Source organism: Mesitornis unicolor, unplaced genomic scaffold (genome assembly GCF_000695765.1).
Source record: "Mesitornis unicolor isolate BGI_N332 unplaced genomic scaffold, ASM69576v1 scaffold5971, whole genome shotgun sequence".
In the NCBI taxonomy this organism is placed as follows: Eukaryota; Metazoa; Chordata; class Aves; order Mesitornithiformes; family Mesitornithidae; genus Mesitornis; species Mesitornis unicolor.
Genome location: NW_010161608.1, coordinates 65857 through 92125, shown reverse-complemented (window position 1 = coordinate 92125; position 26269 = coordinate 65857). Strand labels below are relative to the sequence as shown.

General features: G+C 36.4%; 1 protein-coding gene across 1 annotated transcript in view; it reads left to right on the top strand.

Annotated features, from left to right (window-relative positions):
* The window catches only part of CDC42BPA (CDC42 binding protein kinase alpha (DMPK-like)), a 119718-nt gene that overhangs the window by 69629 nt on the left and 23820 nt on the right, over positions 1-26269 (top strand). The window contains exons 16-25 of the mRNA XM_010193375.1: positions 398-522; positions 7515-7620; positions 8213-8361; positions 9553-9644; positions 12219-12295; positions 20770-20889; positions 21527-21607; positions 23692-23797; positions 24527-24663; positions 25328-25467. Of these exons, the coding sequence (XP_010191677.1) occupies positions 398-522; positions 7515-7620; positions 8213-8361; positions 9553-9644; positions 12219-12295; positions 20770-20889; positions 21527-21607; positions 23692-23797; positions 24527-24663; positions 25328-25467 (1133 nt within the window). The remainder of the gene's footprint in view (positions 1-397; positions 523-7514; positions 7621-8212; positions 8362-9552; positions 9645-12218; positions 12296-20769; positions 20890-21526; positions 21608-23691; positions 23798-24526; positions 24664-25327; positions 25468-26269) is intronic.

Genomic DNA, 26269 nt, shown 5'->3' with positions numbered 1-26269 from the left:
TTCAGCAGTTCTGTCTGAGCTGTAACATTTTTTGTGCCCTTGCTTTGCTCTTTTAATGTAGTTTTTCCTATATAGAACATTCCACACCTGTAGGGTGCAAAGCAGAAACCTTCAAAGAGTTGTGAAGGTATTTGGAGACTAATTCTCAGAAAACTAATTAATTTGTTGGAGTAAAAATGTAGTTCTAGTCCTTAAAAATGGCCTTTCATTACAGCTAAGATCATACATGAGAAGAGATTCTGGCTTTTATTGTTACATGGTGCTTATTGTGATGAATAGTACCAGTTTTTAAAGCAGATGCATGATGTGGGGGAGGGGAACAAGTGGCTTTGAGTCTGCACTGAGCTGAAGTCACAACAGCTTATACCTTTAACAAGTTGTTTAAATCCTCATTCAGCTCACCACCATGTTTGAGAGGTTGAGTATGAATAACCGGCAGCTGGAAGAAGAGATGAGAGACCTGGCTGATAAAAAGGAGTCCGTGGCCCACTGGGAAGCCCAAATTACTGAGATCATCCAATGGTGAGTAGTCTGCTCTAATGTCATTGCAGAATCCACTGAGCATACAGTAGGACTGTTACTGAATTTTTGCCTTTGCTCATGGCACTTGCAAGTGCATAGGTGAAATCTCAGACCCGTCTGGGCTTCTGATGTGCTTTTGCTTGAGATTTTAATAATATCCAAATCTGGAAAATTGTGTTCCTCCTTTAGAGCGAAAGTGTCTTAGCAAAGACAACTTCTTTAAGTGCAGAAGAGTCATGGCTGTTGGGTGTGGCTGGTGGCTTTGGAAGAATGCTGCGAGGAGTCATGTGCTGAGCTCAGCCGCCGAGGAGGAACAAGCCTGGGAAAAGCAGTGGCTGAGAGTATTTGTCTCGGCATTAATTTCTTTCATCTGCATGGCATGTGGCAGAATGAAACAAATACAGTGCAACTTTTATGTGATTTTTTTTTTTTTTACAAGGAGGGCATTTGAGACTACCACAAAGCCAGTCAAGTGATATTTCTAATAATACTTTTGCTAAATAGCAATGTTACATTTCTAAAATCTTCTGTCTAGATCTAATAAATTAAGGAGAAAAATACCAGCAAGTGGAAACTATTAAGAGAAAAAGATAGTTTTATCTCTAGATGGCCTTTATTTTTCCTCACCATGCCTGTTTCTCTTCACTCCCCTTTTATGGTCCATTTTAGCACTTAGCATCCACAGGAACAGTTTACATCCAGGCATATTTTTTTACAGATCCTCCACATCTGGGAAGATTTCATCATCATATACTAATCTTTTTTTGGTTTACTACTTGGTAATTTTTTTTCACCCCATGTTTCTCATCTTATGTTAGAATGGGAAACATTTGTTTTAATGAAACCTAGTTTGGTATTGTGGTAATGTCAGTATCATTTTGCTGTCCAAATACAGAGAAGTTGGCTTTTGAATATAGCAGTGTGAATACATAACAAAAAAGAAAGGCTGTCTTCTGGGTTTCTGGAATTGTTTTGAACGGGTTTTGTTATATAAAACTATGGAACACTGATCTCTGTTATGAAGTCCATAGTGTCTCAAGGCATTGTATTCATAGCAGAGGTTAAAAAATTTGAAGGGTTCACATTGTGCATTTTCCTTTTAAATCTTGTCTTTCATAACTGTGAGTGTAGCAGACCTGCATCACAGAAATAAAAAAAAATACATAAAAGTTGTTTAAATGAACGGTTAATTCATAGCCAATCAGAAATTTTTATCCAGAGGAGAAAAAAAAAAAAGGTAACAGGAGAGGCAGGTCTGTTATTCCATACTGTTTTAAGGTTGTACTTTTCTGTCTTGATGCACCAAGGTAACCAAACCCCATTTTTCAGATTTACATGTGAAAACATTCATAAAACTTGGCAGTTCTGGCAAGAGAGAAGTCAGAGATTGTTGTGGATTTTTTTACTTAACACTATGTAAAAACATACCAACAGCCGTTAAGAATGTCCCTTCTCCAGTTTATGAGTGTTCTATATTTTAATATGTACTATTGATGTGGTTTAGGTGTATGATAAAGCATCTTGCACATGTTAGAGATGTTGCTGGGGGGTAAAAAGTTGGGATTGAGTTTTTGTTATCTCTAGAGATAGGTGATGAAAAAAGATCAGGAAGATGCAAGGTTAACTTTATGAATGAAAGAAAACATTTTACTGATCTCTTATGATAATGTCTTTTTAAATGTATGGAGCTAAAAATTAAAGACCTGTGTGAAAGAAAAAAAACAAACAGTAGAGCTAGTGTGGACAAACATTAGGGAGATAAAAAATCTCTGGCTTGGTTCCTGTTCCTAATCACTATACACATCTCAATTTTCCCTCCATATTTATCTCTGCTTACATTAATTTTTTTCCAACTATGTGAGGCCCAATGTTGGCTCACATTTTTTTCTTATTATGTTTAGATTTTCCATGTGTCACCCAGATAATCTGGCAATGTCCATCTGCTGTCCTAGGAATTCAACACAGCATACTGAAACTAAGTCCTTCTCTGGGGATTTTTTGCTGTGGAACTTGGGGTGCTACATGAAGTATTTAAACACCTATAATAATGATAAACATTTTAAAAGAAAAAAACTAATTTTGAAGAAAACCACAGTCACAAGCCTATGTTTTCCTCAGAAGAACATGCAATTTAAATCCATACCTGTCCACATCTTCAGTATAACAGAAGAATGTCTTGGGACTAACAAATAGGGTAGAGCTTGCAGGCTCTCTCTTCAAAACTAACAGATATTTCACGTAATATTACTTTAAAATATCTGGTTTTATTATATACTTTCTACCTCTTAAAAATGGAGGCCTACTGTCTTCTTTTTGTACCATAATTCAATGAAGGATAGGAGGCAGCAGATGAAATTGTTTGCTCAGCTCTCTTTACTAGTTCAAGGGATTTATTCTAGCTGTGGTTTAAGTAACACAAGCCCAAGGAGTCCATTATTTCTTTTGAGTGCTTTACTATCTGTTAGATAATCTCTGTCAGGAAACCTGCCCCACTGTTCAAATGGGTGATTGAGGTAGTTGCTTTCTTCACAATTCCTTGGACACTTTAATTATTTTTTTTTTTTTCAAATTTTATAACTTGTGAGTAATTTTCATGGCCTGTCATGTTCCCTTTAGCCTTTCCCTGCTTTCCTACTGTGCTCTGTTGCATCTTGTTTAGGGCAAGTGTACAAAAACCTTTTTATTTTTGTTGTTATTATCCCACGATGCCATAAATATAGCAAAAGTCTTAATGTAAACACTTGAATCAAACTTTCATTGCAGATCCTAATGTTGCAGTAATAGACCTATATTAGCCAAATCACTCATCATTCCTTGACAAGAGTAAGAAATATTGAGGCTTTTATAGTCAGCTGTCATTTTTCCTATGCACTGGAGGTTAGTGTAGTCACTTTAAAACAGATTTTTTTAAATAGCCATGGTACCGTATTTCTGTTCTGTTGCAGAAAGGAGGTCGATGGAAGTCTTGGTAGTGATTCCCAGAGCGCTTGGCAAGAATGTTAACTTACTAGTTTCTCTGGGATGGATTCATATAACCCAGTTCTTGAAGTCCTAAGGTAGACAACTAAAATAAATCCCCTGACTAGTACTGTAGAAGTCTGTTTTTCTTCCCACTGATTGAAAAGGGAGCTTAGAGAACTAGTTCAAATGAAGAATCATATGTTTTCAGTATGTTTATATGGATGAGCAAAATCCCACCTGGTTTTACCCATAGAGTGCATGTTAGGCTTAGGTTCAGCTGAGGCCAGAATCTGTGACTGCTGTTTACCTTAAGATTCAATTAGTATTCTCCTTGTTGACTAGAGGTCTTTCCAATCAGCTCCAGTGTGGTTGATTTGTATGTTAATTAGATATTTCAATTTAAAAAAAAACAACAACCAAACAAGCAAAAAACCCTTCTGCATTAAATAATTTAAAAGGCCCAAAGTTGTTACTTTATTTCTGAAAACTGGTTGATCTCAGAATAAAACACACAAATTGTGGAAAAGATTTAGAGAATTGATGGTACTAGTAATTAAGTAATTTAAGTAGTAAAATTCTGGAAAGATTGAATTGTAAGAAACTCAAAACATGGACATTTCTGAGGTGCATTGTTTTTCAGGTAAGAATAAGAGGTTAATTATCTATAAAAAATTCTGGAGGGCAGGGGGAAATTTCAGGGTTTGGGAGAAGAGTGAAATGTTGAAAATTTTTAGAGAAGTCGTTTAAAAAAAATTTTTCTTTGAGAAGGGAAAGGAAAAATTAATTTGGAGGCTTTGAGCATAGTGATATGAAGACAAAAATATAGAAGCTTTGGGAAACAACAGGACAATTGTGAGTCATGGCTCTCAGACTTCCTTGGGGTTTTTAAATCGGGTGAGCTGCAGCTCATCATAAGACCCCAGGACTTCAAGACTCCTTCTGTTCAGCAAAAATCTCTAGTTCTTTGTTTCCATTTTGTATTGTAAAGTATCCCACACAGAGAGAGACAGATTCTGACTTTCCTAGCAGCCTGACAAATAGCGTACCAGTCAATGGTTATTTGAAGGTTGTCATAATGTTGGCTCCAACCAGATAGTTAAATTTAATTTTATAGTAATTTGTGCTATATCACTGTTCTGGGTTCTTTACAGTTAACAAACTAAGCTTGCAAGAGCACTTCTGTTATATATGGACACCAAACAGTTAATCCAATCTAAATTTTCAGTAAAAAAAGAAGTGACTGGGTGGAACCTGAAGAACTTTTCTCCCTTAGGTCTTTTGGTGAGTTTATTAGGACTCTCTGTAAGAAGAGAGGCAAGGAGAGAAACAGTAAGAGTAACTTTACCATTCTTGCTTCATCTTTTAAAGGAAAAAAAGCCAACCAAACAAAAAAACCCCAACAAACCAATAACAACAACAACAACAAAAGCCCGAAGAGGTGCTGGGGTCACATAATGTTTAATAAATGTCTCGTTATTGAGGGAATGTTGCCATCTAGTGGACAACAAAACTGTATCTCTGCTCCAAATTGTACTGCTCTTATTTAGTGTCTGTAAGTCTGAGGAGTTCCCTTGATCTCAGTATAGATTTTTGCAAAATTTTACCTTATATGTAGATTTTAATTTTTGAGATTTCTACATGTTCTGTGGAACATCTCCCTGAGGTTCTTGCATGTGCAGCTTTTCAGTGTTTAGAGCCTGAATAGTCTGTGTGTCATAAACCAAATAACTCTTTTCTCGCCTTCCATAAGGAAGGATCTGTATGGCTTGACAAAAATAGACAAAGAAATTGGACATTTAAGGTTTTTCAGCTTTAACTAGAAAAGTTAAAAAATAAGACACCAATTCATTTTTATTTTTAATCTGATATTATCCCTTTTTTCCCCCAAAGATTTTGTGTGTCATTAAAAATAGAGAAGATCAAATGCTGATTCCTAAATCTATGTTCGCTTTTTGTAAATCAGGAAAACTTACTTTCCCACCTCGAGAGCCTCACATTCTTTTTATTCCTGGTTACACCATTTCCTTTTTACTAGGTAGTTAATTATGCATGCCCCCCATCCCAGCAAAAGCATCCTATGCTACTTCTCACATCTTTTGACCACACTTATGCCCTAGCTGTTTTGTGTAGGCCGTGATTATCTGTATCTGATCCTCAAAATGTGTCATCCAGAATGTTATGGGGGGAAAAAAGTTGGTATGCTGCTTCCATTGATTCTAGTATGCCTTGGGAGAAACAGTGACTCATTAATATCAAATCTCTCACTGACTTTATGTCCGAAGACCACTATGGTAAAGCTCTCCTCTTCCTCCCTTGCCTGTGGCAGTTTGGAGTGTGTACTCTCTCTTTCTTGCCTCCTGGTGACTCTCTGTAAGTCTTTGTTGAAACTTTTATATTATTTTTATTAATTAATGGGAAGCTTGCAAGTAGCACCATTTCCATATCCTCTGTGTGTATGAACATTATAGTATCACCCAGAAAAACTTATATTGCTTTATAGGCATGAAGGGGGAGTCACCTTCTGCAGAATGATCACTAAGACACAAATTCATTCTTCTGGATACCTCTCATCTCCAGTCCAGCATACTCAGGATTGCAGTTACTAAGGAAAGATCAGGAAGCAAGGATAAGTTAATTTCCATAAAAGAGAAATACTGTTTTCCCACTTTCCTACAAGTTATTTAAAACTCTTTGAGGTCCATTACTTGGAGTACATCCGAAAAATTTCTGTGGTTAGTGTTGATAGATCCAACTGTGGTCAAGCTGTGGGATTAGACTGGTGGTCTTGGAGACTTGAGTATGCCCTGGTGTTGCAGAACTCAGTTTGTTCTTCTGTAGGCAAGGCAAGTGTGTTCAGAGCCAGGCATGAAAGGTGAATGGAAACGTGTGGGTGTTTATTTTTGTGGTTTGGGGTTTTTTTTCCTGTTTGTTTGGTTTAGGTTTTTCATAAGCTACTTAGTTGCAGTGAGGTAATTTTTTAGCAACTTTCTTTTTTATCTTTATACCTGAGGCAAAGTGAATAAAGAACCTTTTGCTTTGATTAATCACAGAAAGTTTTTTTTTCTTTCTTTCTGATGATCAAAGAATCTGAAAAGCAAGACATGTCTTCTTCTTGATGTCTTTACACCCAGGAAACACGCCTTGATAGCAAGAAAGCTCAGGGGATGAGAGAGCCTCTTCTGACTTACGCTGTTTAATAACATTAGAATTAGACTTTCCCTATTTAATTAGCATTTTTTGAAATAACATCACTGTTTGATTCTAACTACTGGTTCTCATAGTCAATTGATACAGTGAAGTCAACCACTAGTCCCAATATTATCACAAGATCACAGAATATTAGGAGTTGGAAGGGATCTCAAAAGAAGATCATCCAGTCCAACCCCCCTGCCAGAACAGGATCACCTAGAGTAGGTCACCCAGGAATGTGTCCAGGTGGGTTTTGAATGTCTCCAGAGAAGGAGACTCCACAACCTCTCTGGGCAGCCTGTTCCAGTGCTCTGTCACCCTCACAGTAAAAAAGTTTATGTTGACATGGAACCTCCTATGCTCCAGCTTGCACCCATTGCCCCTTGTCCTATCATTTGACATCACAAAGAAGAGCCTGGCTCCTTCTTCCTGACACTCACCCTTTACACATTTATGTGGATGATTGAATTGTTAATTATTTTGATTAAGTTTTGTCTTAATTTACTTCCTAAAAATAGGTTGAATCCTGAAAGGTTTATTTCCTGCAGTCTCAATTTTCAGGTAGCTGACATTTATACTGGAACATATATTACTTAGATAAATAGTTCTTCAATCTTTATTCCTTGTCATAGTGATGCATATTGTTTAATGGAACTCTGCAAAGCAGCAAAGGCTTAGTTTTGTATGGTTTTCAGTGGGTTTTTTGTTCCCTTATGTTTTATGATTTATGTTTTGTATTTTGCTTTTTTATGTTTCTGATTGCTATTTTATTGAAGGGACTTTAGTGTTTTTCTTTAGATTCTTTGGTCAAAACACCTTTTTCTTCTTATGTAATTGTTTAGGGTAAGTGATGAAAAAGATGCTAGAGGTTATCTTCAAGCCTTGGCCTCTAAAATGACGGAAGAACTAGAGGCCCTGAGGAACTCCAGTTTGGGTGCAAGAGCTACAGTAAGACTTTACTTACATATTGCAGATTTTTTTTCTTGTTTGCAAAAACACTAATTTAATAGTATCAGCTGCAGTAATAACTTATCTGTAGAGTGTGTTAGTCAAAAGTTAAACTCTCTTAGAGCTTCCCTTCTGAATAACTGAATAGCAAATTAAATGTTTATCAATTAATTAAACACCAACATCTTTATAATGTGGGTTTATCTATGATCTTGTTCAAGTAGCTACTTTATAATAATATATTGATTTGTTGAAGGAATTCTATACTTTGGGTCATGAAAGCCTTAAAGTCTTCCACTTGCGAAATGTGACTGTCCTTCTTAGCTGTTATTTGAATTGAGGCACATCAAAACTAGAATTCACAAAATGTCTTTGCTTTTGAGATCATGAGAACATAAGATGATCTTCTTGTTTATTTAGTACTTGAGTTTAATAATAGCAATACTCTTAATTTTGGATTACTTCGTAATTAATGAAGTCATGTTAAGAACATAATAGACTGAGAAACATAGTTGTTGAAGTTAGCTACATTCCTCATTTTCTACTTTCTTTCGTTTTGCTCTTTCTTTTCCCTTTTTTTATTCTTTACCAGGACATGCCTTGGAAGATGCGCCGCTTTGCAAAACTGGATATGTCTGCAAGGTTGGAACTGCAGTCTGCTCTTGATGCTGAAATCCGAGCCAAACAGGCTATTCAGGATGAGCTGAATAAAGTCAAAGCTTCCTTTATCTCTACAGAGTGGTAAGACTGAAATGATCTGATGGAAATTTACTTTGATACCTCCCAGGGAGTGTCATCAAATCATGATTTTAACTGTCTTGTCTATCAAAATTTGATAATTAATAATATGCCAGATTCTTGTATCCAAATGTGAAAAAAAGACCATAGCTCTTCATTGGGTAAGCAGCTGAATGCTTACTGGGAAAATTTGAAATCTTGAAGACATTCAGATGAGACACTTTCTCTTTAATAGTATACTTCCTCTTAGCTGTGTTAAGTTCAAATGCAAGCAGAGATTGGGTTAATATCTTAGAATATACTCTTCCATTCTATTGATAGGTGCATTGAGTTAACTGATGAAAATCAATTATTGCATACTGATTTCACGGTAATAAAGATGTGTTTATGGAAGATTACAAATCCTTTTACTCCTTCCTCAGACTTTCCCCTTCTTCCCCACCTCCAAATAACAAAATTTATTCTGTGTTGGGTGAATGCCTGAAGCAGGGAAGACGTTCCACGTCTAGGTCTCCAGCTTCAGTCTAGCTCAGAGCACTGACTTGTTTTGCAGCTTGAGGAAAGCTGTTGGACAGTGCTGAGATTTGAAGTATGTTACCTGTAAAGTGGGAATACCTTGTCCGTCTAATTTGGGTGTTTTTCAGACCAAGTGACATGATGATTGGCAGCATTGTAGATACTCTAAGAACAGGAGAATCAGCGTTTTCTTTGATAGGCAAGGATGAGAAGTGTCATAGAAATGCGTAATAGTGTTACCTATCAGCCATGAATTGGAAAGCACTGAAACAACTAACTGTAAAGTAACTGAGAAAAAAAATAGTTCAACATAATGTATTAGTATCACAGACACCGTGAATTAACAAATTAAAGAAACCCAATTCTTAAGTTTAAAAATACATTTGATCTTTTTTTCTCATTCACAGTATACAGGCTCACACAATTACTCATAAATTAGAAACTCGAGCCCATTTAATGGGTAAACAGGGCAAATTAATTGCTTGGTTTTTTTTAGAGATACTATACTAAACAGGTCCCAGTAGATTTATGAATTCATTCTAGCATTTGATGACATTGTGAAGCTTGCTTGGCATTGATTTTTCTTTTAAAATAACATGCAAAGATGGACAAAAGAAAGTGACTTGAATAATGAGTTCTCAATATTTACATAGGTTTTCTGTTTGTATTTTTTTGAAGTAAATTGCAAGAATCTGAGAAGAAGAACATGGAACTGTTGACAGATATTGAAAGGCTGAAAAAGGAGACAGAAGAGCTTAGATCAGAAAAGGGTATGGCAACTGATATCCATGTAAATAACGTGTTTCACATTGGTGGGTACATCTTTTCAATTAGGTGTCACCTTGCAACTAAAATGTTATACCAACAGACTGGCATACAAAATGTGAGCGCAACAATTGGATATTAAGATGTACCCACAGCAGCTGCTTTTGCACTTCTAATACGTTTCAGTTTTGTTGATATACTTGAACCAGTAAGGTATTGTTTGAGTTGGAACTGTATTATTTTTATTAGGCCAAGTGTATGGTGATTTACTGCCAGAAAACTGTTAAGAGAATAGATATATTTGTATCTTTTCCCCCTTATGATGAGTGAAAGTGTTTAGACTTTAATACTGATCATAATGTTCTTCATCTATGAATGTTTTTGGGCCTGTCTATACAGACTAAACAACTGCAGAGCTATTCATAGCATTCGTTTCTGGGGTGACTTGTTGATTGGCTTTGTAACCACGTAGTGAGCAGTGTGGTCATGTTTGCTTTGCTGTGGTATTACGAGTATGTTCTGGGATATCTAGTGCATCTGTCTAACAGTATTTCACATTGTTGCTGGGAGAAGAGACTTTTTGGTAATTCTGAAATGAAAAAAAATTCAATTAAGAGATGAATAATGATTTGTCTGATTCTTTGCGGTTCCTGTAGTAGCTCTAAAATTTCTATCTTAGGATTCACATGGAAAGAAGTGATTTTTCAGGACAAATTTTTTTACCTAATTTTCCGTATGGAACTGTTAGAACTTAAGAGTTTCAAAATCCTGGTAACAATTGCTGCATAGGCATGTCAAATATTGTTCAGCCTTTGCAACCTAACAGCATGTCAATTCATAATATATTGTAGTTAACATTTATCTCCTATTTATATAGGCCTCCAAGTGCTGGTTGACTGGTAAAAATAAAACAGACCTATACAGACCATTAAAAAATTACTGGTGCCACATTAGCAAATAAGACTCAGGGAGTTTATATTTTTTTGTTTTGATGCTTAGCACTGATACCACTATTAGGCTTTCTCCGAGCACTTGAAAAGGAACTCTTGGTAGTGCCTCCCTGGAGGCAATAACGCTTTGTCATGTTAAGCTGTCATTTATAGATTCTGGAACTGTCTTCAGTATTATGCACGGTTGCTTGGCTTCTGAAACCTTCCTTTGCTTTAAACAAGCTGTTAAGAATTAATAATTAATATTTTACCCTGTATTGTTTTCAGTGTTTAAAACCTGATTGATTTTCTGAAAATAGAGATAAACATTTAGTCTTTTATCTTTTTTCTTAAAAAAAAAAGGAACTGTTCAATGAAAAGTTAATTGTTACACTTTTTGCTAGAAGTAAATTAATAAGATTCTAGTGCAACTATTCAAAATATTTTTATAGAAATACATCTTAATCGAAAATCCTTATTATCCGTGGACTTAGTTTTCTCTTGTAGGAAGAAATATGTTGACATTTGAATCATGTATTGTATAGAGGATTCAAACGTAGTCAATGTCCAGATTACTAAAAATTATTATGTAAATTAGCAGATAATTTGAGAATTTGTTTTATTCTTTTACTGGGTTTTCAGTGTATATGTATTTTAAAGAGAAAAGGGTTCTTTGTAACTGCTTGATTCACTGTGGATAATGTTTACAGCAAACAGCGTGATATTGCCAGTTAAAGCAAGACGCTGACTTTTTTTTTTAAATAAATAAGTGACCTTTGATAGCATCACTCTTCTGAGATGCACACAGTCCTGCAGGCTCTGATCATAATAAGTATATATATTTAATGTATTTTTAGTGTTCAGGAAGCTAGAGTTTGCATGTATCTGTGATTTATAAACACCTACACAGCAACCTGAATTGTACCCCAAGGAAAAGAAGAAAAAAAATATTTCAGTTGAAGCAAGTTAAAATAATAGTCAAGATGTGCCAGCCTCTGCGGCTCCAGAGGATGCAGTATTCCTGCTCTGCTTACTGTCTGAAAACCATGTAAACAATGTAGCATGACAAAGTCATTTGAAGCTTTCCCCAGAATTGTATTGCTCCTGGACATTCAAAAGTGAGTGGTGGTGGACAGACATAGAGCATGGGTCAAGGACCCAGTGTTATTTGGAGGTGGAGTGTGTTCCCCAAATAGCCTGTTCTGTATGTTTTTGTGGAAACTCACTGTTTGCTAAAGTCATCTTGTCACCATCAGCTATCAGCTATGTGACTGGAGCAGGGATGGCACCCGCTCTGTTAGCGTGTGTGCCTGTATGTCGTGCAGGGCGTGCTGCAAATGGACACAAGCGCACTAGAAACCTGTGCCTTCTGCATAATAGACACGTGCACACAGTATGTCTTTGTGTTGAATTCACACCACACACATCCTAGCTCAGAAAAGGTTAATCAACCGTACGCTGCTTGCTTACTGGGTGTATATCTATTCAAAATATCTTTTACTCTGTAAAACATACCAAATGTGACAACTCATTTAAAAAAATTGCAAGTGGTTCAAGTGGATACCCAAACCCTGATTCAGGATTCAAGGCAAAGGTCCTCCATGAAAAGGTCATTTTTCTGTAGCTTAAAAACCTGCTGCTGTTTTCTAGGTGTAAAGCACCAAGACTCACAGAATTCTTTCTTGGCATTTTTGAATGCGCCTACCTCTGCTCTGGATCAATTTGAAGTAAGTGTACAGCTATTCTAACTCTCTGTTGGTCAGTGGAACTGCTCCTGTTATGTGCAGGTTACATGCATATTTACTGAGAGTTTACTACCCTGTTTTAATCGTATTGTGCCATTTATATTTGTGTATAATAATGTGTGAGAATTGTAATTTACAGTTCTGGCTGTCTACTCTTGAACACTATTAATCAGTGAATTCTCTCTCAAATCTTGAATGTAGAAATTTTCCAGATTCTTGTAGTGAACATAAAAAGCAGAATTAGTTAAATGACCCTACTTTGTGTTCAAAAAAATGCTAAGTAATGCAGATACTGGTTTGGTAAAAATGAGATAAAATACATAAATAATTCTTGAGCATATTCCATTAAGTCACTGTGTATTTGTTAGGTTCTTTTCATCTTCTGCTCATTTTACACAGATCTGTAAAATGCAGATAATTGCTATTCATCTCCTCTCCACAGATGCTATATACTTAAAAAAATAAATGTTCAATTCCTTTGTCACTTCTAGACAAAAGACCAGTTTAGGCACAAAACCTGGAAGACAATTGAAACGATACTATACATTTCTTATCCTTTTTTTTTTAATCAAGAGTAAGGAATGCATATTTTTCCATTAAAAGAAGAGCTGGGGTGAAATACTGGTCAAACTGAATTCAGAGGGGACAAAGGCACCACCTTTACAGTCATACACTGGTATAAAATTTGCCCTTTTTTTCCTAATGGGTGTACGAGGTCATCACAGTTAGCTATGAAAGAACATGATCCCTTATGTTAAAAATTTACTTTCTTTTCATTGTATATTCATTAATTCATTGTTCTCTCTTGAAGTCTTCACAATTAATGCCATTTTTTAATTTGCTTTTTAATTATTTATCTTGTAAGTTACTTTCAATATAAAAATCCTGTTGGAGTGTAGGCATATTATTTTATTGAGTGAATGCTGGAAAAACATTGGGTTTTATACAGGTAGCTTGTTGATTAATTGTCTATGAAAGGCAATTAATGAAAACTTACTGAGATAACTGTTACTGGCACTAGTTATTAACAGTTCTTTATTTTTGCACTTTTATTTATACTGAACTGTTTTCTTCATCCATTTCTTTCTTTCTTTTTTTTACTGCTGTTTTCATTAAAATAGGATTCCTTTTCCTCCTCTTCATCCTCATTGATTGATTTTATGGATGACGTAAGTCTTTGACTTTCAAACCAGTAAATCCCTCTGTAAAAGAGATCAGTTGATTGATTTGGAATATTAAATCATTAATGCAGTCTACTTAAAAAATCTGCAAGTGCAGCTGGAGAATAGAATATTTCTATAATTGCACACTTACACCTAATTATATAGATAGATGTTCAGTTTTAAAATAATTGTTTTTCTTTAGGTGTGGATGAAGAATTCTTCATTGCAGTTTTTCTAATGGGGAGAAACTGCTTTGGGGCCTTATCTACTGATACGGCCCCTGGAAAATGGTTCCAAGATCACTGGCACATTGTTTTCTTTTAGTTCTAATGCTTCATTGTATTACTTAAACTTTAGTTGTTTCCAAAAGTTTTCTGATCACTTTAGTTAAAATGTTTTCCTTGCATACAGTTAATTTCTGTTTGCTCAAATAAAATAGTGTCTCTTTTTTAGGCCCATATTGTAAGAAGTGATTCTCACTATGACTGAAGTGAACTTACTACTTTTTATTGCCATTTGAGATGCCAGTTTTCTGTCAGGACAGTGTTACAATATTCACCCTAGTTAATTGCATACTAAGGGAATTAAATTAAAAGCTGATAACTGACTGCATTATATTTCTACCAGTCTGAAATAATAGGCACGTAAAAATCAATAATAATAATCTTTTTAAAAAATCAAATTATATACTGTGCATCCATGGTAGAGAGCCATCCATTACAACTTTGTAGATATATTGTGTGTGTATGTCTGTGTGTGTGCTTGTATATATGTTTATTCACATACATACATATTTATACATATGTATTTAAAATAGTGTAATCGTATTTGCATTAAAATATGAAGTCATTAATTTTATTCTAGGAATGTCTGCTGTGAAGGGTGTAACAAGGAGAGTAGAGTATATGGGCCTGTTCTACTGATTGCATTTTCTTTCACAAACTCCAAAAGAACGCTTTTATTCTAGTTGTTTTTTTCTGTAAATCAAGTATATAACTTAGCCAAAATGTGAAGGTACATCTGTGGTACCGTAGTAGAAGGTATTTGCCTGCACTTTTGTATAGCGTATAGAAAACCTTCTCTTGCTGATACTGTTGGAATTTTCTTACATGAAAAAAATCACAGAATCCCAGAATGGTAGAGGTTGGAAGGGACCTTGAAAGATCATCCTGTCCAACCCCCTGCCAGAGCAGGATCACCCAGAGAAGATCAGCTAGGAACACATCCAGGCGGGTTTTGAATGTCTCCAGAGAAGGAGACTCCACAACCTCTCTGGGCAGCCTTTTCAGTGCTCTGTCACCCTTACAGTAAAAATGTTTTTCCTCATGTTTAAGTTGAAACTCTGTGTACTAGTTTCCTGTCATGTAAAATCTACAATAGATGAATAATATTTATATCCTTTATCTGGGTTAAAGAGGTGTTCTCTATGTTGCCTGAGTATTAGGAATGCTTAGTTTGTATCGGAAGTTTCTTTCATAGAGTTACATATAGTACTTGCCTATAAAACTTGTTGAAAGAGAAATAAAGTACGTTTGTGGCAGAGTAGCTGATAATGTTCTATTTTGCAAGGGGAAAATTAAGACAAATTTTTTTCCTGGTTGCTATCTAGTTAGTTTTGATCAACATCAGTGCTTTATTCTATATTTATTGTTGTTTGCTTTTGTTTCTTTGATTTCTTTAAAAGAAAGCAGTATTTTTTTTTCCCAAGTGTTTTGACAAAATCACATATTTTTTTACCTATGCAAGTGAATAATTTTCAACTGTTGGCGTACATCCTTAAAGACGTTCTTCTTGATTGGTCTACCCAGATTAAATATTTTCAGATACCCATCTTTTAGTCTTTGGTAAAATTCAAGGTATTAATGTGTCTGTTGTTGCATGTGAATGAATTAATACACCCAGAATCAAACTTCTCTTGTTACATCCTCAATCTAAGGCCAACAGGAGCATTTTTGTCCCCAGTTTCATTTGGCAAGAGTACATTTCTGGTCTGGACTGGACAGGGGCTAATGTCTCTTAACAGCAGGGCAGATTTTTTTCTCATCTGGCAAAACTGCAAAAGAAGAGTTGACAGTTCAAAGATAGGAAGAGTACCTTGCAGGCAAATACCAGCCTTGCTGAGTTACTTGTCTTTATTAGAAAGCGAAGTAAAGCTGATGTCCACCTTGGTAGGTGAAAGGGGGTATGATTAAGTTGTGCTTAAAGTCAGTTCTGTATCTTTCATTTATTGGACAATTACAGGATCCATTCATAGTGAAATTCGTAATATATAGCCTCTGAATTATCAAAATGGTTATTTGTGTTTTAACTCATTATGTTGGTTCAATATTGGTGTATAAGGCAGACTTAAATGAAAATAAGGGTGTTAAAAATACACTCCCCACTGGCTGTGACCTCCATTCCCTTTCTAGTGTCTGACAGTAGTTACCTTGAAGGGCAGTGTTTCTTGCAGCATTTCAAGAAGAATTAATCTATGCTCAGTCAAACCTGACAAGTGTGAGAGTTCTTTATACTGGGACCAAGGAAAAATTAGAAGTGCTCAGGTCAGACTCTTGTGGTGCTGCAAAACTGCACAGGTTTCAGGAAAATGTCTCCTGTAATCAAGAACCCAAAGTAAATATTACCAGTGGCCCGTATTGTTTCTCCAGCCTCTGTGCTTGGAATGACAGAGTGTAAAGTAGTGTGCAATTAACGCTCTTTGCAAGACCTCTGAAGTCTGTTGAACATAGAGATGTGTAAGTGGCACTGAGTTTGGCCCACTGGTTACATTTGGAGTTTACTAGGGTGGGTAAGTCTTGTGTGTCTGCTATCCAGATAACATAGTTATTTACTCTCTGAATGACTGGAGTTAGTCCTGGTTGTTTCAATGAGGAAACTGGTAGCTTTTCAATTTCTTCCTGAGAGAAGTAAAAATAGATGTCCCACTGCTTCTGTAGACTGCAGATGCTGAGCAAGAAAAGTAGTAGCTTGCTATTTAGATGAGCAGAAGTCACTGTTGGTTCCAGCTGTACCTCCTCAAATCCACAGGAAGGTACTTGGTCAGGTTGGCAGACCCTTTGCTTAAATCCTTATCGCTGCAAAAACCCATGCATTTTGAAGTGATCCCTGTGTCTCCCGTGCATGTGGGAGGGTGCAAAGTGGAGTAGGAGTGGGTTTTGCTGTCCCTGGTTTCTGACTTTGATGGGGAGGGAAGTCACCCCCAGTGACTAATACACTCATTTCTAAACCTTTGCCGCTGTTTCTCCTGTGTGTTGCAGGCTGTCTCTCAGTAACATCGTCCAGGTGTTAAGTCTCCTGTGTTCACTAGAAGTGTCTGATAATGGAAGTGTTGGGTTTCGGTGTTTTGCCATGTGGATCTTTGTGTATCTCACTAGCTACTGGAAGCAATCAGTTTGTTTAAATAATCAGAAATTCATATTTAAATTAATAGCAATGAAATGGAATCCCATTTTTCTTTGACAAAATTATTTTCCCCACTTACTAGAAAATATTATTTTTCCTTTTATCAGCACATTATGAATTAAAAATAGATTTATTAAATCCTCCTGCAATCTGTCCTCTTTTGCAGTCCCCATGGACTTTGGTTAGACTAAACAATACTGAACTTTTAAAATAATCACAGATCATGTCCTGAATTTTCATTCAATACTAAACAGAATATAAGTCATAGTAGTGTGTGGTGAGAGCCCTGACTCTGCCTGAACTTCATAATTAAGTTTAGAATCATTCTCATTCTTAAGTTGGACATATTGCACCTCCAAGAGATTGCTTTATTAATCTTGTTCAAAATACAGAGATGCTAACTGCGGATTATGCCTATTAGCGTAACGTAGTCTGCAGTTTCACTGCTATTGTCCAGTGTAGAACTACAGACTTTAAAATAACTGTTCCTTTTTTGATGTTTCTTTCCTCTTGTTGCCCCAGAAGATCTTGTTTTCAAAATACTTGTAAAAATGAATATGTTTGTGTGTGTCTAAACACTACCTCTGGCGATATAGAGTGACGAATTCTGGGCTGATATCTGTGTCACTGTTTGGTTTTGTAACATATTCTCCTCCTTTCTTTGTTAAAGCGCTCTCCTTCCTGTATTCCAGCTAACAAAGGCAGACGTGTAAGAGGCTGTCTTACTCTATGTGGCCCTTTATTTTTTTGCCTGTTGTGTACATGCCTTTGTTTAATGTATGGATTGTGTATTTACCTCACTGCATGTCTTGTGCTGCTGCTGCTGTTTGCTGCTGCTGCTGTGCTTTTTGTTGTTTTACAGCTGTGGGCTAAAAGCTTTTGGAGTATTTTATTTGGTAATCCTATGAGCAGAATATCACAATAACTGGAGAAGATGTTTTGGGTACTTTCTCACTGCAATATGAAAGTTCTTTGTGAAAGCTGAGCAGGTAGATGCAGGTTGGGAAGATGAGCAAATGTCAAATGTAAGCACCTCTGTTTCCTTGCCCTTAGCAGAGGGCATGTGTTGGGTCATGGGAATTGCCCACAGAAAGCAGAAGTTTGGCATTTGGAAGCCATGTCATAGCAGATGATAGAAAATACCACAGTGCAGAGATAAATGAATGGGAAGTAGGGAACTGAGTAAGTCGGAGCAGGAAGGAAGGCAGGAAGAATTCATCCAAGGAAAACAAAGCTGGATTTGTTGTAGTCTGCTAAGCTGGAAAGCTCTATGGTGTTTCAAAAAATCAAGTTGGGTTTTTAAACATGGTGGTATCAAACCTCTATCAGACTGAATCCGTACCAGGTATGCTATGTCCATTTTAAATTCATACTGCCACTTCCATTTCTTATCTATATTTATGAAGATAGGAATAGGAAAGCATATGAAGCATTTATATTGAATTTTCAATAAATAACCAGTATTGCCCAACAGCTCCAGTAATGACCTTACCTATGTAGTTGAAGGTGCACCACTCGGTGTGCTATGCAAGCTTACAGTTGTTGCTTGTTTTTGTCAGTTGTGACCCCAATTTAGAGGTTCTTCTCTCCTCAAGATGTTTCTACACTGGCCAGCTTTGGCTCAGGCATACACAGGTGACACTATGTAGAAAACTAAGCACAGTCCTGTGGAAGATGACAAGGCTATTACAGTTTGGTAGGAAATACTGAAATGTGCTTTGGATAATCCAGTGGATTAGTTTAAAACTAATTTTAATGGTGTTGATACAGTCCACATAAGCTTTTGGCCAAAGTTGAGTCAGGTTGCTTTTGTGCTTAGTTCTTCTCATTAAAACAAGCTGCAGCAATACAGCTTAAGGCCCTGTTTCTGCAGTAAAGGTGGTGGTTAAATTCCCTTCAAATTCTGTAATGGTAGATCAGGTTCTGTATGTTTTGCGGGCTTTTTGTGTTCATAAGTAAAGTAAAAATACAGTTGTTATGGATTCAGCAGTTGTCTTTAACCACAAAGGCTTTGTAGCACATTCCAGAAAAGTTCCATCATTCATGTTATGCTTGTACTAAGTTTTTTAAGAGTCACCATGAAAATTTTTTGGTATGCAGATGCTGCTTTGAAAGTGAAAGCCTTTGGAGTATCTGGAAATATTCATGAGATGATAGATTAGATCTCTGAGTCTTACTTGAAGAAGAAAAGGAATGTCTGTTTCTTGCTACAAAAAATTCACCTGTAGTTCCTCATTGGGCTTGGTTTTTTTTAGTAACACTTTTAAGAAGAAGGTAGAGTTACTGGTTAAACAGCCTTCGAGTACTCCAAGCTATCACATGTTTAGACTCAATTAAAAAATATATATAAAATAATTGAAACAGTGTCACATGTCTGAAGATTTACTACTTAAAGGCATCAGTGTTTCTAATACTGGATAAAGCTTCCAATTATTATTTGCTTCTGATAAATCGAGCACAAAATGTTTGCTTTACTGCTAATTTTTGCCTCAATGCTTGAAACACATGATCTATGTGTAGAAAACAGGTGTATCCCAGAGTGAGAATTTCCCATTTTCATTACAGAAATACTTGCAGGCATCTTCAAATGCCTAAGTTGATTAAGCTGATGAGCGTTCTCCACCAGATAATTTTGGTTTTGGTTATGTGTTGTTGTTGTTGTTTGTTTTTTTTAAGGCTATGATAAAACTAGAAGCCATCAGACTTAACTCACTCTATTTAAATTAAAAAAAAGAAAGAGAGAGAGAAAAAAAACCAAAACAAAAAAACCCAAAAAGCAACTGCACCTGTTCACTACCATGACTGAGTTTCTGGAGAACTGGACTGTACATGCATGTATAACATTGGCTTGGCAGTATATTTTATTCCCAAAATGCAGTAAAGTATGTGGAATTCTTAGTATGATGGAACTAGTACACTGAACTGAACTTAGTACTCTGGAATGTTCAAATGCTTTCTGTAAATGTTGCTGCATATTTTAGTTTGTGTGCAAGCTAGCCAAATCCTTAGCAATGGGGAATTGATGATGGCATTGCTCCAGAAAAACCAGGCAGGCAATGGAGACTTCTGTAGGCCTCCAACTTTTCTGTTTATTATTAGTGGAGAAAGCATCCACATCTATCTCAATAGAATTTTAAAAAGATGTATATATAAATTTACATAGAAAACTTTGATGTGGAGATGTCTTGTTTTCAAGGGAGATTGCTGCATTCTCCGATTTTCCAGTTGCACTGACAAAAGATGAATTGTTATCCAAGGTACCTGGTCATACCTATATGCCTTGTTGTTCAGTATAATTCTCCATTGGGCTTAATTTCACTGTATATCTAGACTTAGGAAAATGTTCCCCCGGCTGAACTGTGTTCCTGGTAAGGATGGTTTTGTAGTTCAAATAGGGTACAAAAGCCCCTCAATTCTCTGTGAATATTATTTACACTAACCTCAGGAAATACGCTGTTTGCTCTGCCTTTTTTCTTATTTTCTCCTAAATATGTTTGCAGTGATTTACACGGGCTATATGGGAATTCACTTCTAATAATTCTACTGCCAGTGGACAAAACCCAGTAGTATTTAGAGAATATTCACCCTTTAAAAATGCTGAATTGCAGTTCTCTTCAAGTGTTTATCAGGCCCCCTGAACTAGCAGCTCTAATGCATGTGCTCACCTCTCAGCAGAAGCCTTGGTGTGTTCATAGTCAATAATGTTCATTGTATTTTTGTACTTTAATTAGGAAATTGCTTAAAACTGAATTTTTATCCTCTCAGTTCTCTCTTAGGAATTCTACTGCTCTCATATCTTATATTGGTAAGAGCTGGGAATTCTGTTTTAATTATGTCTTTGATTTATTTTTTGGTTGGTCGTTTTTTTTCTCTCTTGAATTGTTCTCCTAGATTGATTCAGTTGAGAATTTTACATTGTCTAACACTCCATCACGGGATGAAGATAGCAAGTCTCACCTCCATTCAAGATCAAGGTCTCCTTCTACAGCTAGTGAGATTGAACCAATCGAGGTACTTCAGTGTTGACAATTTTTTTTTAGGAGTAACAGTTTCACTCGTATAAAAATTGCTATTGCAAATCTTTTTGTGTAGAGTGAAGCTCACTCCTCTGTAGTAAGACTGCTTAGGACCTTGTAATAGACTTCTGCACTAGTAATGAACTGTATTTTGGGGAATGTTTGCGTTTCCATTCACATATGGTTAATTGATTAGGAATGGGAACTATGTTGACTTAATTATTAGATACAGTCTCTCTTCATAACATACCCTCAGTCATAAAATGTTGGCACAAAGTTAATGTTATGCTGAATACGACATTTTAGCCAGGCTCTGCAACTATAATAATGCATCCCCTTGCTCTGTTAAAAGAAAATTAAATCTCTGGTTGTTTTACATTAGAAAAGATTCAATCAAAAGTTTAAGATAATATATGGTTATTCTTGTCATTTAAGAGGTGATTTTTGCACATTATTTTTCTGAGAAATGAGATTTGATTTTCTGAGTCCTTTCCTGTATTAATCAGTTTGGTTTCATTGCTTGTATGTTTGGGGATGGGGTGGGTGGGGTTTTGTAGTCTTGTTACTTTATTCAAGCTATCTTTGATAGTGTGTATTTGAGGTCTCATTGATTCTTTGGGGACACTATTCAGGTTACAGATCATCCTCCTCGTTCAATTCACACACCAACCATGAGGTCAGCATATATTGGATCAGGACTCTCTGCACCAAAGGTATTTAGTCAAGCATTTGCACTTTTTATATAGTAAGGGGAAATATATCACTCCTGGGCAACAGCTTCAGGAGAACTGTATATCATGGTAATCTTACCAGAACTGCCTAGAAGGGTTGTTTATATGCAAGCTGGTTGCTTTCTAAAGTTTAAAACCCCTCATTCTTACATTATGTGGCATGACAACTTGTACTAGGCGTTCCACTGTAGCAGCACACAGGCATTTAATTATAGGAAGAGCAGTAGTTTGGACATGAAACCAGTGCATGAAGAAAGGAAAAGAGACTTCCTAGAAAAGAGGGTGTTTCTCAGTGTGTCTGACCAACCTGCCTCTGTCCTCGGTACAAAATAAAACTGGTGTCACTGTCGGCCAGTCTGATTAGCACATCTGTGTGCTAACTAGGTGCTTATTTTTGAGAAAAGGCAAAGAATAAGCCTAAAATGAAGTGATAGATTTGTATTTTCTATAAGCCATGTAGAGTGAGCACTACAGCCAGCACTGCAGCACTGGGCTGGGAAAAGGAATTCTGGTTTTTGTGTTCTGAATTTTACTTGTATAGATACTGATTTTACATCAGTTGTTGAAATTGATTTGCTGTTGGCCAAATAACTCAGTCAGTGTATGCTAATTTACAGTGAAGTGTGTATTTTCAAGCATATGAGGAATAAGATACAAGCTATTAAAGGAAAAGTAGTCTTGTAAAAGTTTCAGAAGTGCCTCTACGGCTTAGGATACTTCTGTATATTTAATAATATGACGGTTTTTCTGCAACTACTCAATGAAGTAAGTGTTTGTAACAGATCTCTTTCTCTGTTTTGATAAATTGCAGAATAGCAAAAGACTTCATTTGTGTAAAGGAAAGCTAAAAAGATCGAGAAGTCAGTTTTTGGGCAATGTCTTAGTAAATCAATTAAAAAAATACTGTATGTGCACTTGTAATCACGTGAAACAGATTTTACTGTGCACATAATTTCATTTTTGCCAATATTTTGCTCCGTGAGTAATGAATTGGCTTTCTAATTTATTATGTTCGCTAAATGACCTTTGTGACTACATTGGTTTTTAAAGCTAAGTATTGTTTCCCTGCAAGTTTCAGAACAAGACATCCATCTGTAGACAGAAAGCTTCCATTGTAACAGTAAAGCTGTCATTAAATATGGATGAGGTTTAAGTCTTTAGCTCTGGTATCTTATGCTATGAAAAACAGGAAAGTGAATAAAACTTTTATATACCTACTCATTAAAGTAGTCTACAAAATTGTCTTAGATCACGTACACTATCCAGGTTGTCCGGACAGTCTTTGTGTTCACCCTATGCTGTATCCGCCCTCCACCTACCAGGTGCTACTTTGATGGGAGTTTTGTTCAGAAAAGCAAAGCAAAGCAGCTTATAGAAGGCCTTTTATGAATCATACTACCACATTATGTAGTCATTTAGCTGTGATATCATAGCATCAGCACTGCCATCCTTGAGGAGAGCGAATTAAAATACATTCTCATGTAGTCTGCGTTCTCAAGAACTAACAAGAATAGAAGCCCTTTCAAAATCAACTTCATCTATACCCTTGCTTTTAAATTGGGTGTTCTGAAATTGCCTGTGCCTGTCACCATAAAACTGAACTCTGCCATGCTTTTTGGCATAAAAATTAGAATTAAAAAAGTCTGACATTTGTATTTGAACTAAGGCAACATACGTTACAGGGGAGCATTGAGTTTGCAGCTTAGAAAATACTGTGGTGGGTTGATCTTGACTGGCCACCAGGTGCCCACCAAGAACATGCATCCACATGTTCAACTTCTAGACTGTGATGGAATAATTTTGGCAACTTTCCTATCTGCAATTTTGATGCAAGGTGCAGTTTCCATGGTTTCGTTTACAGAGGATGGTTTAAATTATCAATAGCAAGCACTGATAAGGATTTTTTTTCAGCCCATGTGTTAGGAGCTCACATCTCATTTCAGCAAGCTACCTTTCTAAATAAGCTACCTTTCTAAATACACCTATGCACTCTTGTGTCTGTGAAAGAAATAACTCTTCTTCAGAAGTGTTACAGGTATTAACATTCTTGTCTGCTTGATTCACAGCCTAAAGCCCACCAGTTTGTAGTGAAATCATTTAATACACCAACAAAATGCAATCAGTGCACATCTCTGATGGTTGGTTTAATACGACAGGGTTGTACATGTGAAGGTAAGCACTTGTGAAAGCAGGAAGTGTGAAATTAAGTTGTTACAGATGCAAATTGGACAGTAAATGTTGTAATGCAGGAGTCTTCTGTTTATATTTTGAACAACACAATATATTCTCTTGCTTCAGTCTGTTAACGGTAGAAGCCAAGCACTTTGAAGATCTTATGCAACAGATTACCTAGTTATCTGGGGACATACTTCTTCCAGTTGATGATAGAAGAGCTTAGTTCAGTTCACTTGAAATAGCAGTGAAGGGCCACGGTTAGTGTTCTGTTCAAGTATTCTGACAGCAGCTTTGTTTTATGACTCAGGGCAAAATGTGAGCCAAATTGTTTACCAATTTTGCTTCTTTCCAGGACTAATTTATTCTACATGTGTGTGTACACAGAATGACCACTCATTGTTTAGAGGAGCTTCCAGCTTTTTGTTTCTTAGTAGGGTTGGGCCTAGAGGAAATCATCTCTCAGTATGAGCTTCTGATTAGGCTCTTTCTTACCTGGATGAGACCAAACTGTGTACCCATACACCTCTGAAAATGAGAAAATCAGAATTTGGAGCAAGTAAAAACTTAAACTGCTGCTGTGTGCAGACTTACATTTTCATCTCACTGTAGCAAAGTTCAATTGATGGTCAAAAAAGAGAGGTTTCCTTTATAGAGATAATAATTAGAGCTTTTGCATTTCACAAGACATAAACATCAAATCTTTTTGTTTCTTCTCCTCCTTACCAGTGTGTGGATTCTCTTGCCACGTGACCTGTGCAGACAAGGCTCCTGCAGTATGTCCAATTCCTCCCGAACAGACTAAGGGACCTTTGGGAATAGATCCACAGAAAGGCATAGGAACAGCTTATGAAGGACATGTCCGAGTAAGTATCAGGTGCTGCATTTGGGGCACTTACATTGAATTTGTTGTTTTCTGGAGCCGGAATTAAACTCTAACAGGAGCTTCAGGGAGAATGGATTCAATTACACCTTAAGGTAACAGTTTGGAAACTAAGACCTACATTTTCTCAAAGCAACTGTTAGCATTTTCAACAGTGATTCTCTCTCCATCTCTGTCAGCCAACTCTGTACTTTGAGTTGGTCTTGAATAGTCCTTCTCTAGAGATCAGGTCATCTTTCAGGGCCTGTGAATTTTTGAGTCTCTCTGCTGATGCTAGTGCTGTCAAGGGTCATTGGTGTGGATGCATGTATGTAAAGAGAAAAAAATCTCAATGTAGTTTTGACCATATTCCTGTTGACCAAATAGAGATGGATTTCTTTCTCTGTGTTTGTTAACGTAGCTTTGAATGAGTTTATGAAATAAGAAGACAGAAGATGTGGTGCTGTTAATTTTTTAACTAATATATTGCGGTGTCTTTATGGCTGTGTTTGATGTGCTTACTGCACCTGTGGGCATTGCTTATGTTGCTTAATGCTATCACTGTATAAAAGCTTGTCATCCTAGATGAGAGAATTGATTTTTGTTCTGTCTGATTTTTGATTGCACGCAAACATACAGAGAGTTAATTAGAATTTATTTTGCCAAAGGTACCAAAACCAGCTGGAGTAAAGAAAGGTTGGCAGAGAGCACTGGCAGTGATCTGTGATTTTAAACTCTTCCTATACGATGTAGCAGAAGGAAAAGCATCCCAGCCCAGCGTGATAGTGAGTCAGGTCATTGACATGAGGTAAGCTGTTTGGTACTGAGTAGGAGCTTTTCAGAGGCACTGGGAGTTGGTTGGTTTTTTTCTACCTTTCCTTTTTGTGAAACCAGTAAGCAAGCTCCAGGGCTTTCATGGAACACTGTAATCCATGTTGAGAGCCTCTTAATTTTCCGGAAAAATGCAGTATTTGCAATTAGCCCGAACTCCACTTATGTGTTCATATGTGGCAATTTAAACTTCTGTTTCTAAATGATGTTCCAAAATACATCTGTTCAGCTGTGTAGATGATCTGGAATGAATAAAGAAGAAAAGTATATTATTTTGGAGTTGAATAGAGTTTTGAAAGACAGATAAAACTTTGTTATATTATAAACCTAATATAATTTTTTTATTCAGAAGGGCTAGTTTGTTCCCACTGTCTTCAGTATTACTGAAATACTACCAACTTCACTGAAGGTTGAGGACGATTAACATACCAAAGAAATAAAGCTCAACTCTGAACTAGTTTATCCAGGAAGTTTCAAACAGCTGTAGCTTATAGGTTCTACTGAGTTTGGACTTTTATGAAAGAGTTGGAGTCGTGTCCTTGTTCCAGTCTTCTTTTTTAAGTTGAATCTCAATAGAGTTATCTCCATGAACATTTACTAGTAATTTATTATGTAACATTGCATTTGTGTGTTTCATCTGCAGATAAAGAGGAAAGGATAGTTTAAAAAAGTAAATCTCAGTGCTGTGTTCTTGTGTCCTTCACAAAACAAGGGTATTGGTAGTACGGAAATAAGTAAAAACAAGCACACAGATTTTACTCTCTCTAACTCTTTTCCAA